The 17,542-nt window shown below is 41.3% G+C and overlaps 1 protein-coding gene across 5 annotated transcripts in view; it reads left to right on the top strand.

The window, feature by feature from the left end:
* The window catches only part of Acot9 (acyl-CoA thioesterase 9), a 77,804-nt gene that overhangs the window by 35,582 nt on the left and 24,680 nt on the right, over positions 1 to 17,542 (top strand). The window contains exons 1-9 of one of the 5 annotated variants that reach the window (XM_028873198.1): positions 196 to 267; positions 359 to 426; positions 5,466 to 5,563; positions 6,749 to 6,775; positions 7,863 to 7,908; positions 9,409 to 9,579; positions 9,839 to 9,876; positions 15,586 to 15,669; positions 16,016 to 16,119. In XM_028873198.1, coding sequence (XP_028729031.1) covers positions 407 to 426; positions 5,466 to 5,563; positions 6,749 to 6,775; positions 7,863 to 7,908; positions 9,409 to 9,579; positions 9,839 to 9,876; positions 15,586 to 15,669; positions 16,016 to 16,119 — 588 coding nt within the window. In that variant the 5' untranslated portion in view covers positions 196 to 267; positions 359 to 406. Of the gene's footprint in view, positions 1 to 195; positions 427 to 5,465; positions 5,564 to 6,748; positions 6,776 to 7,862; positions 7,909 to 9,408; positions 9,580 to 9,838; positions 9,877 to 15,585; positions 15,670 to 16,015; positions 16,120 to 17,542 lie in introns of those variants that run through there. The other 4 variants (XM_028873197.1, XM_028873199.2, XM_028873196.1 and 1 more) reach the window with 4 other exon arrangements.

The following is a 17,542-nucleotide window of genomic DNA, read 5'->3' as shown; positions in this document are numbered from 1 at the left end:
CAGCTGCTGCTGTTACTCTGCTGTGTGGAGTTGTGCCGAGTGGTTCATTTACTTAACAACTGAGGGAAAAGTCCTGTCTGTTAGTCTAGGACCCCACCTAGCTGATTGAATGGGAAGTTCCATCGTCTGCGTCTGCAGCTATGCACCAATCAAACATCAGGACCTGAGGTTCTCTGTGCGGTAGTCCCGCCCCCGGGTAGCGTAGCCCCGCCCTTCCGACAGTGAGGCCCAACCCCCTCCCTGTGCTCTTGTGGCGTAGGCTCCGAGGTGGTGAGCAAGATTCGATTCTGCGCGGTTCCTGGGGTTTAGATTCGGGCTCGCACTCACGCTCTCCTGTTTCCTGTTTTCCTCCACCCAGGAGTTCGAGTATCTTGGTTGTCCACCCGTGGCTAAGCAGTGGAGTGCCATGAAGCGGGCAGTGATGTGGTAGGTGGCAGGGCGTGGAAGGGCTTGGAGGGCGCTGTCCTGGGGGTGCCCACGCCTTCTTTTGCAGCGCGAAGCGGGGCGGAAGAAGCAGTGGGAGGGACAGAGGCAGTGGATGGTTGGCTTTGCAGGAAAAGGCACCCGCAGCCTAGACTCGGGCCCACCGGTCTATCCTGAAAGAATGTCACCCTACTTTAGCGACATCTGGCACTTTTAAAAGGGAAGACTCAGGGTGTTCCCTTGAAATTCCTATCCCTTTGCTCACCAGGGGTGTGGCTGGAACCTTGGGGTATCCCGTTTTCCAAAAGCTAGTATTTTCCGTTCCTCCTTGCCTTGCCAGCCCTTTTCTCTTTGAAAAACATTTTGGAGGTTACGTGCTTGACACACTTGGAATCTGACTTAAGTATGTTATCACATGTGCCAAGATTGTAGAGTGCCGTTTGGTTCTCATAAGCTGATTCATCTATTTTTAATTATTTTAGATTTATTTTTATTATTTTATGTGTATGAGTGTTTTCCTTGCATATATGTCTGTGCACCACATTCCTGCATGGTGCCTGAAGAAGTGGTGAGCCTCTGTGTGGGTGCTGGGAATCAAACTCTGGTCCTTTTGCAACAAGTGCTCTTAGCCACTGAGCCAACTCTCCAGACTCTTGTTACTTTATTTTTCAGGCAGGGTTTCACTATGTAATCTTGGCTGGCCTAAAATTTGATAAGCATATCAACCAGACTGGCCTCGAACTCAAAGAGATCCACCTGCCTATGGCTCTCCAGTGCTTAGGTTAAGGACATGTGCCACACTTCCAGCTCTCATCTGTGTATTTATCCATCGGTTTGAGAGAAACAGCCCAAGTAATACAGGCTGGCCTCAGACCCAGGACACTTCTTCAGCTTTCAACTCTTTTAGTGCTGAGATTTACAGATGTTTGTTATCATGCCCAGTTTAGAACATGGCTTTGGTAAGCGACAAGACCCATGTAATGAAAGTGCTCCACAGGAAAACAGGGGCAACTAGAGTGCCTTTTGGTAGATGTGCTCTTTCCAGCTGGCACAGTTAAGGACCAAGGTCTTTAGACTGAAGGGCATATCTGGCTGTCCCTAACCCACAGCATGCAATTTTTTTCTGCTTGCTTGGTTTCCAAGAGCATGACACTTGCTCTGGGTTCAGAAGTCATCCTGCTGTGGTTGGGTTTGACCTTGAGTGTAAACGCCAGGGTTCTTGATCTGCCTTTACTGTTCCTAGGAACCTTGCTATATCAGTTGAGCCAGGTGGGTTATCTCCCCACCCACCAGCACCTAAGCTTTGTCAAACTATTTGAAGACAGGTTGATAGTCATTACAAGGGCATGGTTACCTTTAGATGCAATGTGAAAGGCTTCTATAAGTTGTGTGGCCTTGCCCATGTGCCTTCTTCCACAAGATCTTTTAAAAAGTGTTGTAAAATTGTATTTTTCATGTGTATGAGTGTTTTGCTTGCTACTATGCATGTGTTCCATAAGCATGCCTGATGCCAGTGGAGACCATAGAGGGCACCCCATCCCCTGGAACTGGAGTTGGCGATGGTTGTCAGCCACCGTGTGAGTGCTTATAACCAAACCTAGGTCTCCTGCAAAGCAAGAAGTACTCTTCACTGGGCTAGAGACTTAGCTGAGGGTATAGTGGCTGCTCTTCCAGGGGACCCAGGTTCAAGGACTCCAGTTGTAGGAGATCTGACCCCTCATTTGACCTCTTCAGGCACTGCATACATGTAGTGCACAGGCAAACAGGGAGGCAGAATACCCATACACATAAAAATAACATCTCATTTTTTTTTTTAAAAAAGAAGTGGTTGTAATTATTGAGCTGTCCCTATAGCCCCCACGACACCTTTCTTGAGCTCTTCTCCCCAGTTTAGAAGTGCTTCCTTGCACTCTTCACCTTTTGTGCCTTTCTTGTTAGTCCTATTGAAGCTTAACTTCCGTCAGGGTCTAGCTGAGAAGCCATCCTTACAGTAGTACAGACTGTCTGAAGCTATCAGGTTATTTGGTGTTTGCTTGTGCAGCTTTTTGCCAGATGCACATGAGTCACCTCGCTTGATTTGGTCTGCATATTGAGGAATTTTCTCAGAGGAGTGGGCATATGAATAACCTTGCCTGTGCTATTGTAGCTGAGGTGCTGGGGAGCAGCCAGCCCAGGCCTTCATTCATTCTAAGCAAGTCTTCTACTACTGAGCTAGCACCCCTCAGCTTGCACTACCTGATAATACACTGATAGTTTTTTTTTTCCCATTTTCTCCATAGTTGGAACCTAAGATGGTGCCAGTCCATGTCTTTTCATAACTCCAGGTGACTCTGTAGCTCCCTAGGCAAGCCATGGAGAGACTGAAATTCTCAGCCTTCTTTCATTAGAAAGCTTCAATCCTGGAGTTCTGTGGCCTGAGTATACTAAAAGTCCCATGACAGTTTCCTCTGAAAGCCTAGGGATTATGTTGTGTGGCTCTTGTGGGCTTATCAGAAATAAGGAAGCTAGGGAATCTTGAGGGACTGAGCGACTAGGTATTGATTAAGCAATTCTCCTGCCTCTTCTATTTCACTGCTTCGTCACCTACCAATGGGGCTAGGGTCTGAGCACAGTGCTGTTAAGAGATTTTTGTCATTGTACCACATCACAGAGTATGCTTACACAAACCCAGATGAGATACCCTAGACCAAATGTTATAATTTACAACTCCCGGGCTAGAAACCTACAGCACAGTACTGTATTGAATGGTGTGGGCACTTGGAACACAGGGGTGAGTTAGTTCTATGTCTAAAACTGAAAATACAGAGTATTAATATGGTGTAGAAAATTTAAAAAAAAAAGGGTGTACTCCTTTACCATTAATGGAGCTCACAGGACTAGAAGTTGGTCTAGGTGAAATCAGCTCAAAACACAAATATATGGTACAGCTGTTAAAAAGCTATTCTTTTTCATATTATTGTCCTATAAGCCTTTTTTTCAAGTTTTAAGATATACAGTTCAGGGATTAGAGAGATAGCTAGCTGGTTAGAAGCACTTGCTGCTCTCCCAGAGGACCTGAGTTCGAATTCCAGCACCCATGTCAGACAGCTCATAACCACCTGTAACTCTAGCTCAGAAGAGTCATTGCCTTGCGCAGGACCCCATAGGCACCCACATACACCAACACACATGTCCACATACCCACATACAGACACACACCTCTACCTCTTGAATATTGTGGCATGTGCCACCACCCTTGATTTTATGTATGCTGGAAACTGAACTGACTTTATGGGTTGAGGTATATGCACATGTATGTTTACAAGTGTGTTTGTTTGCATGCAGAAACAAGAGGAAGCCATTAGATATCCCACTCTATCACTGGCCTTATTCCCATGAGACAGGAGCTCTCACTGAGACTAGAGTTTATCATTTAGGCTAGACTGGCTGGCCAGCTTGTACAGCAAGCATTCCTACCCACTGAGTTATCTCTCCAGGTTCTCCAGTGTTTTATTTAAAAAATATTTTGTGTATGTGTGTATACCGGCATGATGTACGTGTGTGTGTGTGTGTGTGTGTGTGTGTGTGTGTGTGTGTGTGTGTTTGTACATAATGGTGTGCATGTGGAGGTCAAAGGACAGCTTTGTGGAGTCAGTTCTTTCCTTTTACCTTTCTGTGGGTCCTGGGAGATTGAACTCAGGTTGCCAGGATTGTGACTTTATCACCCTCCATCCCCTGTATGTTCTTTAAAACTAGTTATGTTCTGTTGCAGAATCCTGGTTTATGAGATGGCAGGATACAGGCATATATAACTTACTTCCATGAGTAATGGATTTGAACTTATATAAAAATGTATACAGTGCTGAAAAATAGAAAATCTAAATCACATTGTGAGAAAATTCAAATTTGAAGGTTAAGATCAAGACAACTAGAATATTAATCAGTGTAGAAAAGTACAGAAAAAGGAAAGGTTACTGTGTGAAAAAAATGCCAAGTGACTGGCAGCCATATTGATAAACAGTGTAGAAGGCATAAAGGCTAAAGTCCGCCAGCAAGCATTTCTGTGTCAGTGGGCCAACAGGGACTGTGTCACAGCTAAATAAGTTGACAGGAGGCTAAGGAGTTAAAATTTCCAGCGCTCAAGTATGCATAATTTATGTTCTTTTGCAGCTGAATTAATTGGCTTGGTGAAAGGTCAAAGATTTAATCTAGCAGCACATAATTGTCAAAACTACATGCAGGTAGATTCTTACAAAATATTTTTACTGAGTGACTTTCACTGAATGCTGTAACTCAGTAGCTTGCTCGAAGAAAAGGTAAAAATGTAATTTTTTGGTTAGTCATTGTACTCACATTATGTAGTAAGAATTTGCTAGTAACTTGAGCTAGAGGACTTGAAAGTGTTTAGAATTCTTGATCGCTTCAGTAACTTTTCAGCTTTCACAGATCAGTTTGTTAATTTCTGGTATGTGTGAGTGTGCGTGTGCGTGTGCACGCGAGAGGGAGAGAGAGAGAGAGAGAGAGAGAGAGAGAGAGAGAGAGAGAGAGAGAGAGAGAGAGAGAGAGAGAGAGAGGGAGAGATCTCACTATTTAGCCCTCGCTGTTCTGGAACTCACTGTGTAGACCAGGCTTGCCTTGAACTCACAGGAATCTGCCACCCTACAAACCTAGTGTATTTTATTACTAATATGGTAGTGTATGGTTGACAGCACTTAAACAACAGTAAGCTAACATCAGCTTACCCAGTTTTTTTTTTTTTAAGAGAATTGACAAGGCTCCTTTGCATACATAGTTTTTAGTTTCATTCATTAGGATCCTAGGAAATTTCTAGACAAATCTACTAAGTTCTTTGAGTGCAAAGGGTTGATTCAAAGTCTAAAGATGATTAGTTTGTAATTGAGTTTATCTTCCTTATTGAGGAGGAAATATGGTGTGATAATAAAGAACAAAGCATGTACTAAAGCTGCTGTGTAGTTAGATACTCTGGAGGAGGTGATGTTTTGCAGATTCCCAGAGAAGCAGCTCTGGAAACTATTTTAAATATGCTTTCTCTTGTTTTCCAGGCTTTGTACCTTGAACAGGGGGCTTCTTACTCATGGCAGAGGACTGACTCAAAGATCCCAGTACACCAAAAACCATGGACCCTTACACATCCGTGAAGGCAAGCAGGATTGTTTTTACCTTTTGTGCCTACATGATGAAAAAGCCCATTTCCCTTGGGAGGTGCACAGAATGATAGCAGCAGTAATGAACTGTACTTGTTAAAGATCTACTTTTACTTAATTACACACATATGTGTGGGGGTTGGGGGTGGGTATGTGCACATGAATGCATGTACATGCGGAGGTGTCAGTTTTTTTTCTTTGGAGTTCCAGGTGGTTCTGAACTGCCTGATATAGGTGCTGGGAGCTGAATTCAGATCTTCCACAAGAGCAGTACATGCTCTTAACCACTGCGTCATCTCTCTATCCCTGAGACATACATGTTAAGTGTCGATGTTTCATAAACATCACATTTATAAAAGAATTAAGATAGCTGCATAATAGCTTGAGGTAAAAATCTGAGAGAGAATTGGAGGTGTTCCTAGGAGCCTTGGGGACTGAGCAATTTCTTCTTTGCACTTCCTGTGTAGAGCTATGGAAGACTGGAACAGAGATATAGTCACGAGGAAGAAATGAGCCTGCCATTTGTATTAACTTAAACACTTGTCCGTAGTTTTGTTAGAGGGACCCTGTTAATGTATGCTTAATTGCACTTAGTTTCACTTACTGATATCATTTGCAGACTATGGTATGTCTTAGAAATTAGAAATACTCATAAAAATTAAAATTGTCACCTCTTTAAAAGGTCTAAGTGAGAGAGGGGGAGGGGACAGTATGAATGTATGTATAATTGAAATTTCTTGGTTCTCAGCACCGACCCATCTTTACACTGACTAAACTAGTGAGAACTGTTTTATGCCAGTGAGCATCAGTAGTCTGTGTCCTGTTTGGGCTATTTTCTATACATTCTTCTATTCAGGAGGAAATTCAGTAATTTACTAATGGTTATGTTTTGCAGTTCTTTATGATTTAACCATAATTAGTGTGTGCACCAAGTATGTGGCATATACACAAAGGTCTGATTCAAAATCCACCGCTTTCATGAGGCTGCATGTTATTCTTGCCGTAATTTGGTTTTGATTGTTTAGTTATTGAAGGACCAAGTATAGCTACATTTAATTTCCCATAACTGGAATGTGTAATTTGAAATGCTAGAAAAAACACATTATTTGAAATACTGTATGTTTATTTTCTAATTGCAAGTTATGTTGATTATCTAATTATTTTCCCCTTTCCATATATAGCATGTCCATCTATCCATGTGAATCATGGTATGTGGTAATTGGTATCAGTTTTTCCCTTCAGCGCTTATGATTTAACCTAATTCACTCTTGCATAGTGGGCATTAATTAAAATTAAATCACATTCTTTGCTTTAGCTTGATTTAAGTCTTCGCTTTATTTTTCTGGCTTAAACTGCTCTAATTAGAAAGTGTAGCTGGGCGGGTGGTGCACACCTTTAATCCCAGCACTCAGGAGGCGCAGCCAGGCAGATCTCTGTGAGTTCGAGGCCAGGCTGGTGTACAGAGTGAGATCCAGGACAGGCACCAAAACTACATGGAGAAACCCTGTCTCAAAACAACAACAACAAAAGAATAGTGTAAATATGTGAGAAATCAATTGCAATAAAGCTCAGTTTTGGATATTAGTCTTAGTTGCTGAACTAAGTAATTTGGTCTAATACTGCCTATAAGATGATGGATGGAGATCCTGTGTATAAATATCTTTGTTAGCAGACTGGGAAGATAGCACAATTTGTAAAGTACTTGCCATGGGGGCATTAGAACGTGAGGCTGATCCCTAGTACCCATGTAAAAAAGCCAGATGTGTTGGCATACGCTTGTAATCCGAGCACTGTGGATGTGGAATCATAGGGATGGATACTCAGGGCTCACTGGCCGGTTAACCTAGCCCATTTAGCAAGCTGCAGGCCAGTAAGAAACCCTGTCTCAATAAACAAACAAACAAACAAAGTGAATCACACCTGACTAATGATACCTCTGTCCTGTATATGTGTGCATACATGTGCAGAAAAGTTCTATGCTAAAGGAACTCAGATCTTGCTTTGATAAAGCCCTTTTGGGTGAAAAATTGAAAATTTTATGATTTATTTAAATAAACCTCAGTAATTGGCAAATAGTATGTTTATTTGCACGAAGGCGACAGTATAGTTTCTCCCATTTTTCAAAGAGCAGAGGCCTGCTCCCTCCCCTGAGCTGTTGTAGCATTGAATGGGAATTTGTGAATCTTGATACCTTTTGAGTGCATGAGCAGCTTTACTTAGTTTCTGAGCATCTTGCGTTAACCAATTTTTCCTGTTTCTTTGTTTCTTGGAGTAATGTCTTTATTTTTGTTTCAGTTCGGGATAAGTTGCGGGAGATAGTAGGAGTATCCACAAACTGGAGGTATGCACTTTGGTATTTCATCCCCAAGGGGTCATGCTAAGTGATGTGTAGGCTCAGTTGCTAATCCCCTTTTATGGATGGGGAGCTCTGTGTGGAGATGGGGCTTTCCTGTTAGGGGGAAAAAAGCAACATTTTAATGTATTAATCAGTTGATGCATCATCACCATGCAAAATGGGATTTATGTATTTGTGCATTTTCAAAACCTGTTTAGGTGTTTTCACTGATTCTTAGAAGAAAACTTGTGAGGGCTTATGGCATATTTTTCTTTTCCATTTTTTTACACACAGTAAAACTGAAACTTACAGTCAAGACTTGGGACTTGAACTCAAGTCTTCTGGTTTTACTGTTTCATGTAACTTGACTGCTTTATTCAAAGGTATATGACCTGGGAGAGTCCTCTGGTTTGGGCGATGGGTAGGGTGGATCTTGGCCCAAGCCTAGGGCTCCCTTGCTGAGAAGGCAGGGAAGGCCAGACTAGGGTAGTGTACTATCTGTGGCACCCAGGCTCATTCTCGGAGGTTGGGAAAAGGCTTGGATGAATATAAGTCAGGGGTACTCACCAGGCTAGTCCCCAGGAGGGGCTTGCAGGTAAGATGCTTCCTGGTGGAAGTCTAGAGTTTGGCTGAGGTGCAGGATTGAGTGGCCAGACTAGGCTAGGGCATTGCCTGTGAGACCCAGAGTAGATCCAGGAGGTTACAGAAAAACGAACACCAGGTTGTTGGGTGTACTCATAGACTCGTGGGGGCAAAGAGACCTATGTGTGTATTCAGGTAGTATGGGTCGTGGTAGAAGTCTAGAGATTACTTGGGGTGCAAGATGAGGTAGCCAGACTAGGATTAAAATTTTCAAAACATAAAGATTCAACAAAAGTTTTAAAGTATTGAACTCAGGACTTTGCATATCTAGGCAAGTGTTCTACCACCAAGCTATGGTGCTAGTGTGACTCAACCTTTTTAAAGATTTATTTATTTTTATGTGTATGGGTGTTTTACCAGCATTTATGTATGTGTACTGTGTGTGTAGTGCATGAGGAGGCCAGAAGATAGCATCAGGTCCTCTGGAACTGGAGTTACAGGTGGTTGTGAGCCACCATATGGATACTGGGAATTTAATCTGAGTCCTCACACAAGCAGCCAGTGCTCTTAAGCACTGAGCTGTATCTCCAACTCCTGAATAAACTTTTTTTGATCAGTTGAATATGTGATCCATTTAGGTAGATCTATATCACTAAGTATGTATTTCTTATGTATATGCCTAATGCCCAGCTATTTCAGTTGGTAGAGTATGAAACTTATACCTGCAAGCCTAACAAATGTCATCAGAAATGTTCAGTTTCACCAAGTACTTCATGGGAAGGGAATGAAGGATTGAAGATGAGACAGACATAAAATCGATCCCTACCTTCCATTTATTTTGTCTGACTGACCTGTTTGAGGGAGCAGGTACTGGAATTGTGGGCCACTGTTCTTATTTTAGGAAGCCTCACCTTTTTTTCTCAGAGACCATGTGAAAGCAATGGAGGAAAGGAAGTTACTTCATAACTTTTTGGCTAAATCACAGAAAGACCTACCACCAAGGAAGATGAAGGACAGTTACATTGAAGTTCTCCTACCTTTGGGTAGTGATCCTGAACTACGAGATAAATATTTGACTGTTCAAAACACAGTGAGGTAACAATGTATTATTATTTTCATGATTGTCATTTGTTATCATTTTTTCCTTTTAAAATAATTACTGTGAGCTATAATTCATAAATCTTACAGTCCATCTATTTAAAGTGTATGACTGTGTAGTTTCCAGCACAGTGAAAGACTTGTGTATCACTATACTCAGTTTTAAAGCCCTTTCTTTGTCCCAAAGCACATTATGAAATTTTAAAGGGAAGTCATTGTGATTTTCATTGAATTCACATTTTGCTTTATTTCACAGATTTGGCAGGATTCTTGAGGACCTTGACAGCTTAGGAGGTACTGGTATTTGTATTCCTAATAACAGGTACAAGTAGACAGTGAATCCCTGATAGAAAGGGCCATTTTATTCTATATACTGCACAGATGAAGATATTCTAAAAGGGCAATAAGATTTTTTATTGTCATACTGTTTTTCTTATGAATATGGATTTCTGTTTAACAGTTACTATCCAAATAAGCCTTCTTTATGATTTTTAGTTTTAAATTTTAGTTTGGATGCTGGAGATTGACCCCAGGGCATGCTAAGCACACACACTAGATGTAGTTTTATCTGCAATGTCAGGGAACACTATCTAGGTATGACATGGCCATTGCCCTCTTGAACTTTCAGCAGGTTATTCCCTGTACAAGAATTATATAAGACTAGTCCCTTTGACATTCCATCATAGAGCGGTAAATGACCTGGGAGGCCCCACCTCTCCTGGAAGCTCTATGTGCAGTTAACTGTTGTTCTGAGGCCCCCACCCCTCCCTGAGGGTCTATAGACAGTTAGTGGTTGCTGGGGAAAAAAAGAGACATTTTCTTCATTGGTGTAGTCCCTGGTAAACTCTGCTATGTTCACATAAATAACCCCTCACTTATGCCCATGTAAACACCCCAATTAAACTCAATGGGTCACTAAATTTTTTAAAGTGTTTTTTTTTTTTTTTGTGGGGGTGAGGTGGGGTTTGCGACAGGGTTTCTCTGTGTAACAGCCCTGGCTGACATGGAACTTGCTTAGTAGACCAGGCTGGCCTCGAATTCACAGAGATCCACCTGTACCTGCCTCCCAAGTGTTGGGATTAAAGGCATGCACCACCACCGCCCAGCTTTTAAAAGAGTTTTAAAGATGAGTTATAGATACCATATAAAGAATTATTTTCCCTGAATCATGTGTGAGAAATTAAATTGCAGACCACAGTATATTTTAGTGTATATTTCCTATAAAGTAGGACATCTCTTACATAACCATAATACTACCATCAAGATCAGAAATTGAACACTGTTTAATCCTCAGGGCCTAGTCAGTATTCCCTAGTGGTCGTTTATTAAAGAAAGGTGCACTTTGCATTGCATGGGTTGCATTTGGTAGTTGTGTCAGAAGTAGATACCCAGTCTTTCCTTGGTTTTTGTAAGCTAAACACTTTTGAAGCTTGTGAGCTGCTTTTCTTAGCCATTATTATAGACAAGCCCTCTCTTTGGGCTTGTCTGATGCTTTCTCGTGATTAGCGTCAGGATCTGTATCTTTAGCAGGAACACCATGGAAGGGATGCTTTGTTCTTACTGTGGCTCATCAAGTGATGCTTAACTTTTTATTTGTCCAGTTCCTGAGAAGGTAAACTTTCACTTAATAAATGTGGTATCTGACAAGTTTTCTGTGAAATGACTCCTTTCCCCTTTGTAATAAAGTAGTATCGTTGTTAAGGACACTTTGGGACCTTGTAAGTATCCCATTCCTTGCCAGACTTTCACTTTTTGTCATATCATCTTTGTCTTCATCAAGTTACAGTGCTGGAAACTGAGCCAAGGGCCTTGTGCATGGAGATAGGTGTTCTACCACTGACTTACATTCTTAGTCCCACAATTTACTGTTAAATTTTGAAACGACGTCTTGCTGCATAGGATGGCCTGGCACTTGCTATGTAGTCCAGGATGACCTCACTTTATGACACTGAGCCATTTCCATGGCCCCCTGGGTTTTAAAAATGTGTCCACCATCATTTCTTTGAGCACTTTTAACTTTCTGACCAATAAGACATTCTAGATTCATCTTATCCTGTCTTTGGCCCAGCCAGCCAGTTAGCTAAGTCTCGAGGGACCACAGTTCTTTTTACTGGAGAATGGCTTTTAGAAACCAAGGTCTTATGCTGGGAGTAGTTGTTGTTACTGGTTATCACTATGCTGGGCTATTTAAGTTCATGTATGTAACTTCACATTTGTTTACTTATTGATCTCTCTATGTGTATGGAAGCAATGGTTTTAAACTGGTACCTTCAACTTTAGTTTAGCACTGTATGGTTTACACTTCAATTTTTATAATTCCCGTTAGCTCCATTATCCTTAATAGATTATCTAATTTGACCAGCTTCCTGCATGTAACCCATTTATCAGGGCCACTACCTGAATTCCTCATGGTCAAGTCCCTTGGACTCTGATACCTTAAAAAAAAAAAAAAAAAAAAAAAAAAAAAAAAAAAAAAAAAAAACAAAACTGGTCCTTTCTACATGGTCACCCTTTTCTTGTTTTTGATCTGCAACATACTACCATTGCTTTTTTTTTACCCCTCTCCATATGAGTATCCTACCCATTCCACTCAAGCTTCCTGCTCCATATTGTCCTACTTATTCCCTCCTAATAGCTTTTAGGGGAAGGGCTTGAGGAAAGACTCTAATGTCTCTTAAAATACAGATGCAAGACCACTTACATATAGCTACACTTCTTTAAATCTAAAGTTAAAAGTTCTTACTGGTCGTTAAAAATTATACACATAGCCAGGTGGTGGTGGTGGCGCACTCTTTTAATCCCAGCACTCAGGAGGAAGAGGCAGGCGGATCTCTGTGAGTTCGAGGCCAGCCTGGTCTCCAAAGCAAGTTCCAGGAAAGGCGCAAAGCTACACAGAGAAACCTTGTCTCGAAAAACCAAATATATATATATATATATTATATTATATATATATATATATGTATATATATATATATATATATATTTATATATACCCATTAATATTTGTATATCTTACTTTGGTTTTCTTAGCACAAACTCCTTTGCCATTGCCCTCAGTTTTCTTTTTAAAATTCGTATATTTTTTTTTGGTGTGTGAACAAGCAATCAAAGGACAGCTTATTCCAGCTGGTTCTCCCTTTCTACCCTGTAGATTCCAGGGATTCACCTGGGGTTTTCAGGCTTAGCAGCAAGTGCCTTTAGTGGCCCAGCCATCTTGCTGACCCTGCCCTCTTATTCTCTCTCACTACCTCCTGTCAGTGGCCAATCCCTTACATCTGTTCTCTTGGTACTTTCACTTCCTTCTTCAGGGAACATGTCATATCACTTAGACCTTTTTCTTTGTATCCCAAGCCATTTCACAACTTTACTTTTCCCACATTTTATACACATCAAGATTCTCCATCTCAAAATGAAAAGCAGATAAACCCCCTTCCCTTATAAACACTCTCAGACTAACATTCCCTCTCCCTTCATTGCTGATTTTCTGGAAAGAATTAGAAAAGTCTTTTTGTTTTATTGTCCCTTATTATGAACTGTTTATTATTTTTCAGGCTACTATGTTCTGGTTTCACCTCTTCCGTGCCTTTGAATGTGTTCTCACCACAATCACCATCGGCTCCCTCATTGCACAGTCTACTAAGGACTTCCCCCAGCTTCCCTGGTCTCTTAGGTGGTTTGTGATATTGTTCCCCTCATTCTTGGTCTTTGGTGATGTTTCTTCATGACTCTTAGGCTACTGTTTTCCCATCTTCATAGGTTCCTCTTCCTCTGTTGACCCATTAAATGTTGACTTCCCAGAGTTTTTATCTTCTGCATTTTTGAAGGCTGTACATTCTATATAAATAATCTCTTCTATTTTCAGCCCTTCAGTTGCTATCGGTATGTTGAATGCCTGTAAAACTACATTTCCTGGCCTCCTTTCTCTGAGTTCCAGGTTGCCTTCCTGTCTACTGGATGTCTTCCTTTGAATGCTCTATTAGGCTTCTCAAATTCAGCATCTTCAACTAGTAATTATAGCTCAGTGATAGAGTGCTAGTTAAGCATCATTGGAGTCAATTCCTAACTCTGAACAAATGAACAAGCAAACAACGTTTCAATGCAATTAGCCAATTCTGCTCTAAGAGCAGAATTTTTTACTCATCTAAGCTAGAAGCTTGCATTGATTCAAGTCTTGTCAGATCTATCTTTTTCTTATTTCTTGAATCTTTTTATCTCCAATTTTACTACTATGGCACAGGTCAGACTCAACAAGATTTCTGGGAACCTGACAGGCTTTTAAATGGGGTTTCTTGCCTTTAACATCTCATGCCCCAGTGTATCCTTTAACAGGTATATGGATGGAAGAATTAACTGTCATTCAGCAAGTATTTATTCAGCAGATTTTTGTCCTGAGGAGGGGTGAGACACATTTGAGTAGATCATGGTGGGGAAAGCAGGGACATCAGTCAATACATGACTAATACAAATTTAAATGAATTCATATTCATAAGGCACATAGAGCCACACTTGGTAAATATATAATGTGTGTTAAGATATATAAGGTTAGCCGGGCGGTGGTGGCGCACGCCTTTAATCCCAGCACTCGGGAGGCAGAGACAGGCGGATCTCTGTGAGTTCGAGGCCAGCCTGGTCTCCAAAGCGAGTTCCAGGAAAGGCGCAAAGCTACACAGAGAAACCCTGTCTCGAAAAACCAAAAAAAAAAAAAAAAAGATATATGAGGTATACACAAGATTTCAGGACAGCATGGGAGTCAAGAGTGTGGGTGGGAAAAAGGGATCGCTAAGTAAAAGCGCAGCTTTGTGACTACAGAGAATTAGGAAGAAAGCAGGTAGCGGAGGCCTTGTGCTTAGGTCCTCTCTTCTGGGGAGGTTTGCTTGACACTGTCAACTTGTCCTGGGTTCTTACTCTCATTTAGCTCTGTTTCCTTGGAGTGGTGACAAGCTACTTGGGGGGTCTGAGCTTTGGAATTTGGTTTCCTTACTAAATCTCCAACTGAGGGAACAGATTAAATGATCTCCAGATTGATTCAGGTTATAAAAGTCTTTAATAACAGGTATAGTAGAGTAGCCTGTAATCCTAGCACCTAAGAGGCTTTAGGCAGGGGCTAGAGAGATGGCTCAGTAGTTAAGAGCACCAGCTGCTCTTGGAGGGAAGCCAGGTTTAATTTCCAACAGCTACATGGCAGTTCACACTATCTGTCTGTAACTCTAGTTCCAAAGAGTCCAGTGCCCTCTTTGGACCTTGTGCTGGCTAGTTTTATGTCATTCTGACACAAGTTAGAGTCATCAGAGAGGGGGGAGCCTCATTTGAGAAAATGCCTCCCTAAGACTTGGCGGTAGGCAAGCCTGTGGGGGGATTTTTATAATTAGTGATTGGTGTGGGAGGGCCCAGTCTATTGCAGCTGGTGCCACTCCTAGGTTCTATAGCAAAGTACTCTGAGCAAGCCATGAAGAGCAAGCCAGTAAATAGCACTCCTCTGTGGCCTCTGCATCAGTTCCTGCCTCCAGGTGCCTGCCCTGTTTGAGTTCTTCTCCTGACTTCCTTCAGTGATGAACAGTAATATGGAAGCATTAGCTAAATAAACCTTTTCCTCCCCAAGTTACTTTTTGTCATGGTGTTTTATCACAGCAATGGTGACCGTAACTAGACCTTGCTGCCTGAATGCAGTACAAATACATACATACAAGCACACACACATAAAAACAGGGGAAAATGTCTTTCCCACAGGCTCATATCTGCAACTTAGGAGAATGAGATAGAAGAATCACCACATGTTTGAGACCAGCCTGGGATATATAGTGAGTTCCAGATCAGCCTGGGTAACAGAGTGAGAACTTATCTCAGTAAACCAAAGGAAAAAAGTCTTTAGTTCTAGAATAAGATCAGTACTTGAGTATTGCTGCATTTTATTGAAAATACGATCTTTTGTGAATTTCAGGGAATTTTAAATGAAAGAAATAAATCTGCTTTTCTGTTATTTTATACTCTTCTGCTTTCCTACAGTTCTTGTTTGCTACATGCATAACAAAAACCATTCTGTTCCGATGTCTCCTTTATCAATAGTGACAGCCCTAGTGGACAAGATTGGTAAGCAAGATCAGCTTCTATACATACTTAGAACTTTCAGTAATTATAAAGTATTATTGGAATTGGGGGGGAAATTGTTTCCTTTATAGGGGATTTTAATGTATATATGAAACCATCTAGAATGTAACATGCTGTTTATATAATTAGGTGGAAGAGTTTAACTTGATTCCAGTTTTTATAGTCTTTGCATGGTCACAAATTTTTAGATTTGTTTTGTATGTCAAAAATTATTTTAGTTTTGAAGATAAATATAGTACAACTTGTCATCTTTTCAAATAATATTGTTCACTTATAGTACACGCTTTTCTGATACAGTTTGGATAGCTCTTGACTTTTTATTTTATAGATATGTGTAAACAGAGCTTAAGCCCTGAACGGGACATTAAGTTAACTGGCCATGTTAGCTGGGTTGGAAAGACATCCATGGAAGTGAAGATGAAAATGTTCCAGGTATGTATGTACCCAAAGATACCTCATTGTTCAAATATAGTCAGCTAGTCTCACTTGAAGAAAATCTGTCTGTATTCATGGACAGGTATGCAACCCACAGCTTTAAAACAATTAATGATTCAAAGAGCGATAGCATCTTCCTTTTGCAGAAAGATTGATACATTCTCAGCTACTTATTTAATATATATTATTAAATATATATTACTTTGTAATCATGTACAGCAATACATTAAGGTGTTTGTTTCTGATTTTGCCCAGGAGGATTTCACAGAAGTCAGAGTTAGACTAGATGTGAATTGGATTGATTACTGTATTATTTTTGGGGGGTTGCTATACCACTAAGTCCCACAAACTGGTGGCTTAAAATCTCAGTGGTACATTGTTTGAGTGTGGGAGGCTCTGATTCCCAAACCAAGCTGTGAGCAGGGTCACATTCCATGTGAACTCTGCAGGAGATTATCTTTGCTTACCTCTTCGTGGTTTCAGGGGGCTCTTCTACTTTTGTCATTGTGTCTTTGCTAGGGTTTCTGTTGCTGCGATGAAAAACCATGACCAAAAAGCAAGTTGGGGAGGAAAGGGTTTATTCTGTTTATACTTCCATATCACTGTTCATCATTGAAGAAAGTCAGGACAGGAACTCAAACATGGCAGGATCCTGGAAGCAGGAGCTGATGCTGAGGCCATGGAGGGGTGCTGCTTCCTGGTTTGTTTCCTCTGGCTTGTTCAGCCTGCTTTCTTATAGAACCCAGGACCACCACCCCAGGGATGGCAGTACCTACAATGAGCTTGGCCCTCCCCCACTGATCACTAATTAAGAAAATGCCTTACAGCTGGATCTCATGGAGGCATTTTGTCAGCTGAGACTCCTCCCTGCTGTGGGATGTCCTGTATGCTGTAAATATATGTTGCTAGGATTATTGATAAATAAAATGCTGATTGGCCAGTAGCCGGGCAGGAAGGATAGTGTAGGCAGACCAAGGAGGAGGAGAATTCTGGGAGGTGGAAGGCTGAGGTAGGGAGACACTGCCAGCACCACCATGAGGAGCAGGATGTAAAGTACCGGTAAACCATGAGCCACGTGGCAAGGTATAGATTAATAGAGATGGGTTAATTTAAGATACAAAAACTAGATAGCAAGAAGCCTGAGCAATTGGGCCATACAGTTTGTAAATAATATAAATCTCTGTGTGTTTGATTGGGTCTGAGGGCCATGGGAGCCAGGCAGGAACAGGATAACTTCAGCTACAAATGGCCCCCAACGGGTTGGCAAGAGTTTCCACCTAAAACCTGAGAAAAAAGATTCTAAAACAGAGCTAAAAACAACAGCTTCCTAGTTGTCTCTCTCAGGTTACTGGCAGCCTGAGGTTTTGAGCTACTCTATGGCGGGTTCATGGCATGTGGGCTTGACCTACACTATGTTACA

This window comes from Peromyscus leucopus, chromosome X (assembly GCF_004664715.2).
Source record: "Peromyscus leucopus breed LL Stock chromosome X, UCI_PerLeu_2.1, whole genome shotgun sequence".
Classification (NCBI taxonomy): domain Eukaryota; kingdom Metazoa; phylum Chordata; class Mammalia; order Rodentia; family Cricetidae; genus Peromyscus; species Peromyscus leucopus.
This window is presented reverse-complemented; position numbering and strand designations above follow the sequence as displayed.